At 41.0% G+C, this 15,267-nt stretch overlaps 1 protein-coding gene across 1 annotated transcript in view; it reads right to left on the bottom strand.

Annotated features, from left to right (window-relative positions):
• COL22A1 (collagen type XXII alpha 1 chain) overlaps positions 1 to 15,267 on the bottom strand; it is a 220,972-nt gene that overhangs the window by 147,400 nt on the left and 58,305 nt on the right. Inside the window, exon 4 of the mRNA XM_005145496.3 lies at positions 8,726 to 8,800. Within this exon, the coding sequence (XP_005145553.3) occupies positions 8,726 to 8,800 (75 nt within the window). The remainder of the gene's footprint in view (positions 1 to 8,725; positions 8,801 to 15,267) is intronic.

The following is a 15,267-nucleotide window of genomic DNA, read 5'->3' as shown; positions in this document are numbered from 1 at the left end:
TGATCTCAGCTCTAGCACCAATCTACTTCTGAGATTATGAGAAGCAGAAACGTTGCTTTAGGTATATAAGAGTTATAATTCATAAAGAAGAAAGCTTTGACAGGCAGTGAGGCGGTCACCAGTCTGAACTACAGGATGACTCTACTTCAGAAACATCAGTCTAAAGCTTCAGTCATGAACAGGAGGCAGATAATGGCATTTGGTATATTTACATGGGAAAGAAAAGATAACACATCAGGAAAGATAAAAAGGATATAAAACCAATAAGAAAATAAGGCTAAAAAAACAGTATGAGAGAGAGGACAAAATGAGAAGGAGGTAAGTCAATACACAGTTATAGCCAACCTGGCTGGTGGAAAGGGGTGCTGTGATTTAGCCCCAAGCCTACTGTAAAACAGGAAATAAATACACATCCACAGCAGCTGCCTCTGGGGCAGCACCTTTCAACACCTGAGCTCATATTAACAACACACCACTTCATGTGATGCATTGCTCTGTTTATCTGCATCACCCATTCGCCTCTCAGTTTTCAGACAGCTACAAGCAGCGTATTGAACGACACTGAAAGCTAGTTTTGACATTGGACTCTGCCTCATTACTGAAGGCTTTTATGTGTTGGAATCATTCTCCATTTTCTCAGTGATGGACATTTGGCTTTATGCCACTGGCCTTCTTTCAGCTCCTTTCCTGCTTCAGTGATTTACAAGATTAAACAGGAGTTCATTATTCCTTTGATGTCCTTGTATGCCAGATAGGCTCGCACCAGCTGAACTTACCAGGACTGTTTGTATTAGGTTCTCATTTTAATTAGTTCCTATTTTGAAGCCCTCCTTTGAGTTTCCCAGGTGTTAAGGTGCTTTGTGTTCCTCTGGGGAGCTGCAAAATAGCATAACTGCAAACTCATCACTTGGGATAGCAGTAGAAATGGGAGGACTTTGAATAAAAGTTCTGTTGGTAGCACCCAAGGGGACTCTATACATACGTCTGAGACAAATAATAGCGGATAAGTGTTCATGAGGCCAGAATGAATCATAAACTATAGAGTGGTTTGGATTGGAAAGGAACTTAAGATGACCTAGCTCCAAAACCCTGCCATGGGCAGGGATGCCTCACCCTCGACCATGTTGGATGGCATGAATTCAATATAATAAGCAGCAATACTGCTTGCTCATACAAGAGGCTAGTATTATTTTTAGGTAAGAAAATGTAAGAAAAGTTATTTGAGAAAGAACACCATACTAAGATATAATCTGATAAATTCTCTTTGAAATGGCACTATCTGGATTATAAGAAACCCCTAGAAATATGTTATTCATTAAAATGGAAATATTTCTATTAATTTGAGGTGCTATGAGCAAGGCCTTATACGAAAGTAGGTAGGGACTGCTCTCTGAGGGACTGAAGTGGTTGCTTTATGCCAGATGATCACTATAAACCAAATTAGACCTGCAGGTACACCAAAAACTGGCCATAACTTTCATCAGAGAATTCCCATCAGACAGACTGATTTACCTCCAGCATTAGGGAACATTTAATGAAACTGTATATGTGTCTTCTTCTCGATAAGTGTGCACAATGCTAAAAGCTTGCACTGACAAGGAATCTATGGGATGGTTTCTCCAGGCATATTTTTGGTATCAATCAGTCTCTTTCTGAAGTAGAATTATAAAATATTTGGACCCAGAAATATCTGGAAGTACCTCATGGTTAGACAATCAATTGTCATGTTTATAGCCAAAGGATTGCTTGCTTCTTGAGCAATGAATAGTCAAACATTGGATTTATTTCCTTTCAAATGCACCGGAATAAGAAAAAATCATGGCTTGTTTAACTTCTAGGAGAAAACAAATAAAAATAGCATTAAAATAAAAAGCCTTTAGGGATGGATTTATTTTTACCTTTTCAGTAATAATCTGAATATGTCATATGCACATTCCTGTGCAAGGTTAACCCTTGTTAAGTCTTTTATATGAATGCAGAAGTCAGAATTTGTCTTTCACTGGGAATGCTCAGCTTTTATCAGTTTTCTCTCTGCAGTAGCAGATTCTAAAGTAATTTCAGCAGTCTTTCTCTGTGTTTGCTGATGTCTTTGAGCAGCTCAACAAGGCTACCTGCTCCAGCACAGACCTGATGCTGTCATCTTCAAGTCATTTAGAGTGCCAGAAGTCCACTGAGATCCATGATGCTGGGTAGTAGCTACATCTCTGGCCATATTAAGAAAAAGATTCATTTAAATCATGAGAGGTTTTATTCAAAGGATTGAACCCAGCTCTGCTTGCGACAATGTGCTTATGTGTACTTTGCAGGACGCTCGAGGGTTTCCAGGCTTCTAATCCAATTGCACCTTGGTAGCACCCTACCCTCTGTTGGGGTGACTGTGCACTTTTACTTCTCAACACTTTAGTTTCTGTAGAAGGGAAATTCCTTGGCACATAGGCTGAAAACACCACCATCCCTATGCAGGAATACTGGGGAATCTGGATACCAGGCATGCCACAATGCACAGGTTAGAGCTGGCTCATAGGGCTGCAGGGGTTACACTTAGCACTTCATAGTCATGGTTGACTTATTGGCAATATTTTGCCTGCTTTACCTGGTTTTCTTGGAGTTACTGGGTAATAAATGTCCTTGAACATGGGTGAATCATTTGGCAACCTCTGAAAAACTTCAAAGGTCTTTTAAATGCAGTGATCTAGGCCACAGTGCTGACATTAGCTATTGCACAGTACATAGACTCCTAGAAAGCAGAGCTAATAGGAACTTCCTAAGGTCACCTGCACTGAAGGTATCACATCTACCAGCCCAGAGGACAAATCCATCATATAACACAGGTCCACAAGCAGGGACACCTTCCACCAGACAAGGTTGCTCCAACCTGGCCTTAAACACTGCCAGGGATGTGGCATCCAAAACTTCTCTGGGCAACCTGTGCCAGTGCCTCACAGTAATGTGATAGCAAAATGACAGTGCTGTGGCACAGCAAAGCTTCATGCTTCTGCCCCAACTTCTATAAACATCATATCTGCATCCAGTCCTCGCTATGTGTGTGTAAAACTGAGGATGGAGAGAAGAATGATTGGTGTCTGCACAAAGAGCCAGCTTCTCCATTACTGCCTATGTGTAGTCTTTCCACTCTGTGCATCTACTGTCTGAAGACAGTGATCCGTTACAAATCTCTGTAGCTATCCATGGTTTTCCACTTGCCTCTCAGAGGCTTCCTAAGGATACTATGAGAGGAACAATACTGCTGAGTGCAAAGACAGGGCAAAATGCCCATCACACAGGCACTGCAAAAATACTTTTGTCCCCAGGAAGACATCAGTTTAATGTGCTCGTTCGGCAGGTTCAACAGCCTGGACACTCCAATTTTCTCCTCCTACCATGTGTTTTAGTGGGCAAATATAAATAGTCCCAGGGATATTGTAATTAGCTTGTGAGTCACCAACATATCTGGAATGCGAAGCCTTTGCTGCAAACCTCAGGACACTGGAGACATGCTGCTAGTTAAACACAGCCACTGCAGTCTGTAATTGTAGGGTATTCGTTTTACAACCAGTGCCTCCATCGTAAAATGCACAAACATCTTTTATACAGCTACAGAAAAACACAGAAGTCACAAATATGCTGGTGTTTTGCTCATTGTGCAGAGAAGTTTCTGAAATGGGGAAGAGACTTAGGGGTTGAGGTCAATCAGTGGCAGAACCATAATGCAATTTCTGCTGTGCTTCACAGATACAGCCCGTGCAACTACTTAGGAGTTCAGACTTTCACGTTCCCTTCTTGCTCCACTAACACCATCCAGTGTGGGATGTTTAATGTCCTGTAGTGATTGGAATCATTAACCCCTCCCCAGGGTTAATTTTGCTCAGCACTTCATGGAAATCATTGCAGGTCTTTACTTCTGTGTCAGATTCTCCCTGAAAACAGCACTCAGTATCTGTTGAGCATTATCCCCTCTTATGGATAATGTTAAGGACTAGAGCTCAACCCATTCTTAATTCTAGGGATCATCCAGATTTCTGCAACCAAATCCCATGTCCTGCAGATCTAGTGTAAAATACAAGTAATTGAAATGTAAAGTGCTAAAACATCAGGATGTATAATTCATTTTCAGTTACTTTCATGTGTTGTTTTGATGCAATATGACGGTTCATCAAAAATACACAAGGGGCACATCTTCAAGGTGCAAAATATTGTCATTATGTTTTCCTGCCTGGTCATGATTAATAGTAGGCCATAGACCTTTGTTAAATGCTGATGGAATCAAAATGACAGTTCAGCAATACAAGTGGCATTAAGAATTACAGCTGGGGTTTCAACTCAGGACATAAGAGTTAAACCTTCTTTTACCTTCATTTGTCTACTTGATAAAAAAAACATCATGGTACCCACAAGGATGCTGTAAGAATTTTGTTCAAAGTATCATTAAGCATTGCTTTAAAATATCAGACTTCCTGGAAAAGAAAGAGTGTTTATCCTGGTATTCTAACCTGACTTATTGCTTTCTTTCAAAACTCCCTGTGTAATTTCTAATGCATGCAGCAACATTTATATTCTGAATGTATGTGTTATGAACTGTTAAGCAGATGCTGCCTCACTTCACTGCCAAAATTTGTGTCAGTAGTAAAGCTGTCTATATATTCTCACCTCATTCAATCCTATTTCAGTGTAGCAGTCCTTACTGAATATTACAGCTCATGATTTCTTATTTAAATACTGTGATACCAGAGGGTCATAGAACACAATCATCTGCTATGAGAGGACTCAGGCCTATCCATTGCTGTTTATCTATCTCTATTACTACTACTTCAGGTGTTGTTCCAGTACTTCATATCTCTGACAGCTTGAAACCTTCTTCTAATGTCTTGAATATATCTTAAATAGTTGATACCCATTTCTTGTTATATTCTTTGTCCTGTATCTTGAGTGATTCCCCTATCTCCCTCCTGCTGATCTATTAGCAGAAAGCAGCAGTATCTCCCCATTCCACCTGCACACTGCAAGATTAACCAAACCCAGTTCTTTAATCTCCTGTTTGAGAATAGTCTCTCTGGCTCCTGGAGACAGTAATAGCTGCTCTAGGCTGAATCCATCTTTCCTGTGCTAAGGAGGTCTGAGCACAGTTCTCCAAATAAGCTGTAACCAAAGCCCTGTCCACGCTCATGAATTCTTCCCTATCTCTCCAAGACCTACTTTACCCTGTGTAACAATGACCTTTGCCTTTTCCCCCAGATATACAGTTTAACTTACAATCATCTGCTAAGACACCATCAGTTTCCAGCCTATGAGTTTATAACACAAAATCCCGCTGCTAATCCATCAGTACCATAACAGACCTTTTAAATTAATTGTCCTAAACCAGCTGGAAAATCATCCCAGGTTTCTGAGGGCCACCAGTTCCTCCTTCAAGGATATTCTGATTCTAATCTACACAGTAAACTCGTAGAGAAGATTAGACACTGAGGAAGTCTATCCCTGTCTGCCCTCTGGCTTGTTATTCCCTTTCATTATAATCTTCCTACTAGGCAGTTTCTGGCTCATTTTACTATGTTTATTAATCTCTACCTTTTTTCACTTTAGCAGTGACTTTCAATGCAGTAATCCAACAAACGCTTGCTGAAGTCCAGCTAGACGAGAATTACTTAGTTCTGTTTGTCTAAAGAAACAAAATCACCTGTCTTTTGAAAGGAAAATATTGGTTCAGTCTGTTGGCTCTCCTCCAGCTCATAATGTGTTTTCTGATGCAGTTATTAAGTTGGGTATGCATGGAACCATCCTCCCTACCCTCACCCCTGCTGGCACTGGTGATGCTCTGTGTGAAACAACTGGCTGTACCATCTGCTGGTGCATTTCACCCAACAAAAATATAAGAAAAATAATTTCCATAATGACTTTTGTCCCTCTTACCTTCAATTGTGATGTCTTGTCCTTCTGTGAAATAGGGAGTCATGGAATCACAGACTGGTTTGGGTTGGAAAGGACATGAAAGCTCATCCAGCTCCAGCCCCTGCCACGAGCAAGGACACCTTCTACTAGAGCAGGTTGCTTCAAGCCCTGTCCAACCTGGCCTTGAACACTGCGAGGGATGGGGCAGCCACAGCTTCTCTGAGCACATATTCCAGTATCTCAACATCCTCATAGTAAAGATTTTCTTCTTAGAGGTATTTAATCTGAGAAGCATTTTCATACAATCTTCCCTGTCCCCACAATGAGATTTACATCAGTTTCCACTTGATGGGGCTGCACTTTGCACCATCTAGACACAAGCTTGTGCAAGATGTAGCTATGAAGTTCTGAGTTAGGAGCCTGCTGGCCAAGCATTGGCTTTGGTTGTCATGAAGTTTCCAAGTGGAACACAAGACACAGGTGTTAACTTCAAATCCTTGAGCATGTGAGGCTGCTGCTCAAGACTGAAGTGCAGTCCTCTTTGGGGCAGAATAGAAAAGCCTTTCATCAACAATTCACAGCTCAATGAATCCATTTGGAAGACGAAACACAGCACACTGAGCCAACAAAATTTTTCCAGTGACTTTAGCTGAGAAAAGGCAATGATTTTCTGTCATAATTGAAGCCAGGGGCCCGGAGTCTTTAGAAAATGCTATAAAGTATGTAAGGAGTAAATGAGGAGTGGAACAGCATTTCGGTCCTATACTGATCAATCACCTCCAGCAATACAATGACCCTAAGCAGATCCAGCATATCGATTCAGTTTTCTCCAGGGAAGAGGCTTACATCTTCCAAGTCACGAGGAAGAGGAAGCAAAACAAATTGTTGTTGTTTCATAATGTAGGAGTAATCAGAAGCTTCTACAAATCCTCTTGTATTGGTGGAGAGGGACCAGAGTCTCACTTTAATCAAACAGTGTAACCATTCTGTTATTAAGACACTGCATGGCACTGTTTATGCTTATATTTTACAGTGAGCAGAGGTCCTCTAGGTCAAATAAATGACATTCCTATGCTATCAGTCTAACCAGGGGAACAGATATGTTGCAATACAGAAAACTCTGTTTAGATATTAGGGAAAAAACTATTCAGCGGAATAGTGGTGAAACTGGAACAGCTGCCCAAAGCACCTGTGGAATGTCCATCTTTGGAGATGCTCAAAAGTCACCCGTATGAGGTCCTGAACAACTTGTCTAACTTCAAAGCTAACCTAACTTCCAAGAAAGCCGTGCTCTAAGTGGGAGGTGGGACCAGATGATTTCCAGAGGGTCCTTCCAATCTGAACTAGTTTACAAGGTTTAAGAGATCAAAGTCATCTTTTAAATCAAAATGCTGAATGTTGTCTTGCTTACTACGAGGTAAGCGGGATTTGAAGGTTAAAGAAAAAATAAGTCAAATACTTTACCAAAGAACATAAATATATGCATATAGATATATAATTATACATGCATATGTGTATCTATGCCTCACTCTACTCAGAAGTTTTGTGCCAGACCTGAAGTGGGAGTCTTCAACAGCAGATAGATTTTTGAAGCCAGATAAAAGCATAGAGTCTATTCGTTAGCACTTGAATTAAAATTCAGATAAACATGAGCTAGCCATAGCAGCCAGTTACAATTCCATTCTTCTGGAAAGGTGCACATAGAAGATGATCATCTTCTATGGAAGAGAGATTTCTATGTGAGGAGGGACAAAATCCATTTTGATGGATTCAGATCCAGTTTCCACTATAAATAAGTTCATTCAGAATCAGTAGGGCTATTTGCTGTGTAGCTTTACCGTGTTTGCACAGCCCAGTGACCACAGGACTGTCAGAGCAGGTTAATGCAAGACCTAGGAATCGACAGCAGTTGAAAATGGGTGGTTTGGGATTATGAGTTTGGGTTTAATAACCAGAAAATATGTTACCACCTAGCATTCTCACAGGCTTAGATGTAATCAGACTGCAGCCAAAATAAGCTGCCTACAGACTGCACAGTTGGAACTGATATTTTGTGCAGGCAGTGAAAAATCCCCCACTGAAAAACTCTGAGCGATTGGCAGAGCTGTCAAACCTTGACCATTTCTACTCATAATCAAGTTGCAGAAGGGCCTCTGGCTTCCCACTGCAGTGGCTTATGTTCTTGGGTCAGTCATGAATATTCCCAGTACATCCTTGATAGGCAGGTTTTCTATGCCAACAGCTCAGTCTTGGGGGCTAGAAAAGAGGCACAGCCATGTATATATCTGACAGATTAAGTCCTTCAGCTGGCTGGCAAGACATATCAGAACTCACAGAAAAGCAGAGGTATCACCAGACTGGTTTTCCTCTTGATCTTTCACCAGCATGTCAGAAATGTTGGTTCTTCTTGAGACTTTTTCCCTTTTCCATTTTTTTCCCCTTCTATACACACATATAAGGATTTCTTCAGCAGTAATTACCATTGTGGTTGGAGGTCCCACAGAAATCAAAGATCGAATAAATGGACATCAAAGTGCACCAAATGAGGAGTGGTAAAAAGGGAAGTAATTTCCAAAACTTACTGCATTTCTTTATCTACTACACTAAGCTCGATCATTGTTTTAATTTGCTGTCATATCAGAAGAAAGCTCATGATTATTTTGCTGTCAACTGTCAAGTGGTAACTTTTTTTCCAGTCCTGCAGTTTCTAATATACTTTCCCACTACTGAATACATGTTGGAATAAGAAAATGTCAAATAGGAAAGGTGAAATGAATCAGAGCATCACTTTAGAAATGCACAGTTATATTATTTCAAGTAGGAAAGTGAATCTTTTTACCTGGAATCTCATCAGTTCCCCCACTGGTGTGTTTGAATCTGTCTCCTTCCACATGGACATTTGGACAAAGGACATCTGAAAAGCAAAAGAACCAGTACAAAATTATCCCAAGTAAACACATCATTTTGGAAGCTATAGAACTAACAAAGACTAATCACCTGGGCTTTGTCCAATACTTGCACATGGTCCTGGAGCAGTAATTCTGTTCCCAATCTGCATGCCCTAAATGCCTTTCCTTTATCCTAGCCCCTAACCACATGGTGGGCAAGAGACACAATACACTGTGTCTGGTTTTAAGGCACTTTTGGTGACTGACCAGCCAAGAAGCCAAACAGAATAGATTAATCTAGCCCAGCTTCCTGTATCTTACTGTGTTATGCGTGATTCACCTGTTAATGTTCCTTCAGGACCGTGACTATTTATGTGTCTGCAACTTGAGTTTGTTCAAACAGAAAGTAGAGTTAAATATGACTAAAACTTTGAATATTCACCCCTACACACAGGTTTCAAAAGAGTAATGGCAATATCCAGCTTTTGTCAGCCATTTCTTATGCTCCCAATTAGTGTCAACACAATTGCAGGTAAACGCTTTTCTGCAGAGAATTGTCTACCTATCCACCTCCTTCTTGCCATATTTTTAGTAACATATATTTATGTTTTGTTTTCCCAGATCAATGGGTAATTGCACACTTGTAAACAATGGGGGCAGGTAGCCCAAGGAATCAGTGTAATGAGAATATAAAGCGGAACCCTTGACTTTTCACCACCTGCACAGTCCCACATTTATGTCCTTTCTCTAAGTTAAAGAACAACCAGATGGGGACAGCCAAGTCCCATTTCTTCATTTGCCCAGTTGGAGACCTGCTAATATACATATTCTCTGCAGTTGCAATACTCAACTTGATGCATAATGTACCTAGCATCATCTCCAGCTGGTGTTTAGCACATTATTCCTTCAGTATCATTAATTGTTGTGCCTGTAAAGGAGCACCAAGGACCAACTACTCCCTAAAGGATGGGGAGCCAGGAAATGAAGGCAATGCCCTCACCAGTGGGGAACAATCTCACAGGGATCTCTGAAGAATTGCTGCAGAAGGTCTAACTTGTTTGTGAAGCTACATCCACAAGTATGAGGTAAAAATGAGTTTTCTGAGGACATTACCAGTAGGACTTGCATCTCTTCTGCTCATAGCTCTCAGTAAAAAACAATCCAATATTCCATAGTGTTTGCTTAAGCCTAGCAATGAAAACAGGTATTTTTCCTGCTTTATTGTGCTAATAAATATACAGTCTAGATTATCAGCTGCAGGTGAAGCACTCAGTTCAGTGTAAGAAATAGGGACTTTAGTAGACATTGCCAGAAGCCCCAAGAGCCAATGCAGCGATTGGAAGCAAATGCATTCAACCACCCCTTTGCCGCAGCAATGAGTGAGGCCAGAGGTTGGTTACTCATGCAAGTAACTGTTTTCCAGGGCATTTCAGATTTTCTTTGAACATCTTTAGGGCTGCTGCTTCCATAGATAAAATTCAGAATAGTCACTTTTTTTCTTCTGTTCACCACACCAGGAGCCAATACTGACTAATACATCACTCAAACATGCTTATGTCTTAACATCCGACATGTGAAACCATGTGGTACTTTCCCCTCCATCAGAGGTCTGCACAACTTCCCAATGCAATACCTAAGCTCTCCCTTGCAGGGTGAGCTTTAAAAGCTGAAAAACTTTTAAGCCATTAGGACTTCCAAAAGGCAAATTTAGGCCACCTCTATTCCCATTCCAAACCAAGCTGTACTGACAAAATATTTGCTTAGAAGTGTCAGAAGCCCTGTGCAGATGTTACACTGATCCTTTAAGTGTTGTCTTTGCTAACAATGAAGCTCTTTTTGTTACTGAGTCAGTGCAGTAAACAGCACTTCTGAGCCCCAGTCTTTGAACTAGAAGATGTGTGGCTAAATAAGTAAAGTACAGTATGACAAAATAAGGAATATCAGAAATCAAAACAAGTAAAATTTCCCAGTAAAGAATAAACAAATGGAAGGTATGAATAAAACCACAAAAATATATCATTCATCTCTGCTTCCCAGGACTCCTGAGAGATACACAGGGAAGAATAAAACATCTCAGACACAGCAGTGTACGTCTTCATGCAACAAGGAGGTAATGTCTGATCTATAGATATATAAATTATCACTCCTATCTCTAATGACATCAGACACTCTCCACCAGGTCCAATTAGAATGAACCATGGCTTTCTAGCAGGGAAGTACGAGCTACTGAAATCCTCCTTGTTTTAGCTCCTGTTTTGGAACTTGGACCATAAAGCAAACTTATGTGCTTGGCCTTGTTTCAGACCTCTTCTGCCACAAGAAACAGAAATTCCAATCTTAATATTATTCACTTCTTCCAGCTCTGTCTTCTAAATCTCTTTATTACCTCTTAAAGAACCATGGCCTGACTTTGGCCCTCATTTGTAAAATGCCCTCTGCTCCTTTTGGCTTCTCCCTTCCAGGCTGCATCTAAGGCACAAGCATAAATAGTCCATAAGGGAAAGAAAACCATTGCAATCCTCACTTCCAGTTACAGAATAACTCACAGGGGCACAAAAGAGGTTAGTGCTTTCCCATCTAAGTTAGCAGCACCTATAATTGTGTCCAAAGGAGCAGCAGTGCCGCACTGACTGCACATCAATCAATCCCAGCCAGCGAATAGGTCTCATTGATACACCCAAGGGCGCATTGACATTAAAGGCAAGACTAAAGCTGTTCTTCTCCTATGAAGCCTTTCAATGAGAGCCCTCATACAGGTGAACATTTTAACATCAAAGAGTGTTTATGCCTGTTCTTTCTGCTGCTACCAGCCCAAACTTTGAGTGAAGACTCACAGTGCTTGGAGGACTTGCAACAATGAGCACCCACTGCTAATGGCAGAAAGAGTATTAAAATCTGCACTGCAGCTACATCTCCTCTAATTTGTAAACACAGATTTGCAAGACAGAAGATACAACTGACTGATCTCAGCTTTCAGGCACTGGTCCTTGCTACATCCTCTCCCATCCAATTCTATGCAAGCTTGCAGTTCCTTTAAATAGGTATTGTTTAAAACGACTTTCTTGTCATCAACTTTAGGCAATTTTTGCTTCATCCACAAATTTCACCAGCAAAGATTTTGCATTTATGTCCATGTGGTTCATGGAAATCTTTAATAACACCAGAACTGCTATATATCCCTTTTACAGTTGCACTAAAAATGATGACTTTCCATTGACACTTGCTACGTGAGATCAGTCAGCTCTTAATCCATTGTACAGTGCCACTTTTTAATGCAAATGTCATTGAATATGCAATAACAATGCATAAGAACAAAAGTATTATATCCAGATAGTTACCATATCAACCAAACTGTAACTCTCCACAGAAAGATATCAGCTTTGTTAGAGATGACCTCTTTCTCCTAAAATTATAATCCTTGAATAGGGATACATAATAATTCTCATTCTGTAATGCTATATTCACTGTTCTTGCCATCAGTTATTATTTTGTTGTGAGTGAGATCAGGCAAGCTGGTCTATAGTTACACATATGAATCATTTTGTCTTTTTTAAGAGTGTTACATTATCATCATTTCAAAGTCCCATAATTAGTCTTGTCCTGGCAAGTTATATCTCTACAAGTTTTCAGCTGACACCAACCTAAGTAGTGTAACTGATACCCCTGACTGACAGGATGCCATCCAGAGGGACCTGACCAAGCTTGAGAAGTGGGTCCATGTGAACCCCATGAGGTTCAGCAAGGCAAAGCTCCATTTCAGTGGGAAGGTAACAAGAACTGATATGATACATTGGGTACTGAGAAACTCTAATCTAATCTAAGCTATCTACAGTGCCTACAGCTCTCCTGAATGCCAGGTATAGAATGGAATGCACCACTCTCTCTGCACTGAATATTGACAAAACTTGACTATCTCTTTTGCAACAGATGCTTCACTTTAAAGCAGGTAAAGTTGGGTGAGGCAATTCCCATCATAGATACACCTAAGCATCTGAAGAACATGGGCCTTCCTGTCCTTCATAAGACCATGAAATCCTCTTCTGAATCCTGCCCAGCACTGAACAAGCTGACCTGGTTTGCATGAGCTTCTTGTTCAAGGAAGCACAATGTAGTTTTCTGAGACTGATATAACTGCAGATAACAGCCTTTTCTGTAAGCAAAGCCTACTGAGGTCTGTTTGATAAGAACAAGTGATTTAAGCCTCACTTTTACGTATCATCCTTCAGAATATTCCCTATGAAAAAATCCCTAAGCTGTCAAATATTTTAGAATTAAAAAAGACTATACATTTTACAGAGTATATGCAATGAAAGAGACACATCAGAGGAGCATGTCATCTCAGGAATTCTCACTAGTGTTAAATTAACATTAATAACATATTGTAGTGAAACTGTAAGAACAGGGCTGCGAGTTTGGAAAAGAACAATATGAATGATCTGAGAGTTTAAGTCTTTTTACCTCCAAGCCATTCCAAAAGAAAGGTAAAGGAAAGGGATAATGAAATGGAAAAAGAAAAGGAGAAAAGAGCAGAAAGAAATGAGTGGGGGGAAAGGGAAGGAGAAGAAGGAGAAAGGAAGGGGAAGTGAAAGGGGAAAGGAATGGGATAAAAGGAAAGAGAAAGGGGAAAGGAAGGGAGAGGGAAAGGGAAAGGGAAAGGGAAAGGGAAAGGGAAAGGGAAAGGGAAAGGGAAAGGGAAAGGGAAAGGGAAAGGGAAAGGGAAAGGAAGCTCACACTGATTGACCACTGAGTGCCCCCTCTCCCCACAGGTTTTTGAAGCTTCATTTCTATTTGTTCTGTAGAAAGAGCATAACTATTCCAAGACCTGCCTTCTGCATGAGTCCAAGCTGAGTAGCTGTTTTCCAAAACACAGTTTTGAAGGCAACTCCCTCACTTGGAAAGCTTGGTCAAAGTCACAGCATGGTGTTCATTATAGCAACCCCTGGCCAGGAACAGTGTGATCCTGCTGTCCCTTAGGGCTTGCTACTGAGAACCCTTCCCAGTAAAGTGCTACCCCCAGCTGCCAGCACTCCATCCTTTTGCCCCGAGGACTCTGCTGAAGCAGCTTCTTCATTTTCATTTTTATTCTTTCAAGAATAAGAAAGCCCTAAGCTGCCAAGGGTTCCTCCAGGGACTTGTGTATAATGAATGCTGAACAAGTGTAGCTGTCAAGTTACAAGGATAAAGCAGAGAGGTGAAAATAGGAGCACAAGAAGGTTAAAGCAAACATTATTTATTACTGTGTTTTAGGATTCCAGAGTCTCAGCAGCACCCAGCTACTCACTGCATTTCCACCATGACTCCATTCCCATATCCCATAGCCCACCATAAATTCTATCCAAAGTTAAAGACACAGCCCAGCAAATGCAGGTCTCACTAAATCATAGAATCATAGAATGGTTTGGGTTGGAAAGGAGCTTAAGATCGTACAGTTTCAACCCCCCTGCCATGGAAAGTGATACCTCACACTAGATCATGTCACCCAAGGCTCCATCCAGCCTGGCTTTGAACACTACCAAGGATGGAGCATTTATCACTTCTCTAGGCAACTTGTTCCAGTGCCTCAACACCCTCACAGTAAAGAACTTCTTCCTTATATCCGGCCCGAACTTCCACTGTTTGAACCCATCACCCCTTGTTCTATCACTACAGTCCCTAGTGAAGAGCCCTCTCCAGCGTCCTTGTAGGCCCCTTTCAGATACCGGAAGGCTGCTCTGAGGTCTCCACACAGCTTCTCTTCTCCAGGCTGAACAGCCCCAACTTTCTCAGCCTGTCTTCATATGGGAGGTGCTCCAGTCCCTGATCATCCTCATGGCCTCCTCTGGACTTACTCCAACAGCTCCATGTCCTTCTCATGTTGAGGACACCAGAACTGTAAATGCAGGTCTCCCAAAACTTTGAACCAGACTTCAAAATATTTGCAAGGAATAGCTCTTCTTTAGCTCTTTAGCCACTAGCCAAAGATGAACTGTGAATCTTGTATGCTTTTCAGAGCTGAGCCATAACAACCTTGCAAGAAAGAGATTTGGGGGATATAGGAGTGGGAATGCACCCACATAGAGAAAGTTTCATTTTTGATGTAGTTAATATTGACAGTTTCCCCACTGAAGCCTACACTTAAAGGGGAAGGGCCTAGTGATAAGATTTTTCCTTAAGATTTTATGAAAGCAGTTTCTCAGAGGAGCTTTCTCAGACCCCATTAGTTCTGCTCTTCAATTATTTAGGCAGTTCACTGTGCAACAGTTCCTCCAGCACGCTTAACTCCCTGCAGTCACTTGATGATGAAAGTGATGCCTATATATAGCACTACCTTTATTTGTTCTTTTATAAAACACTGTATATGGACCATGATGAAGCCTCAGCATTTAAAGAGGTGGGGTTTTTTTTTCCTCACTCTTTTAAAAATACTTCTTTTAAAACACCTCCACACTCTGTCCATATCCACTAAATGCTTTTGGCAAATGTTCTTTGTCAGATATTCTTTCCCAGCAAACGA

Source organism: Melopsittacus undulatus, chromosome 1, assembly GCF_012275295.1.
Source record: "Melopsittacus undulatus isolate bMelUnd1 chromosome 1, bMelUnd1.mat.Z, whole genome shotgun sequence".
NCBI lineage: Eukaryota > Metazoa > Chordata > Aves > Psittaciformes > Psittaculidae > Melopsittacus > Melopsittacus undulatus.
This window is presented reverse-complemented; position numbering and strand designations above follow the sequence as displayed.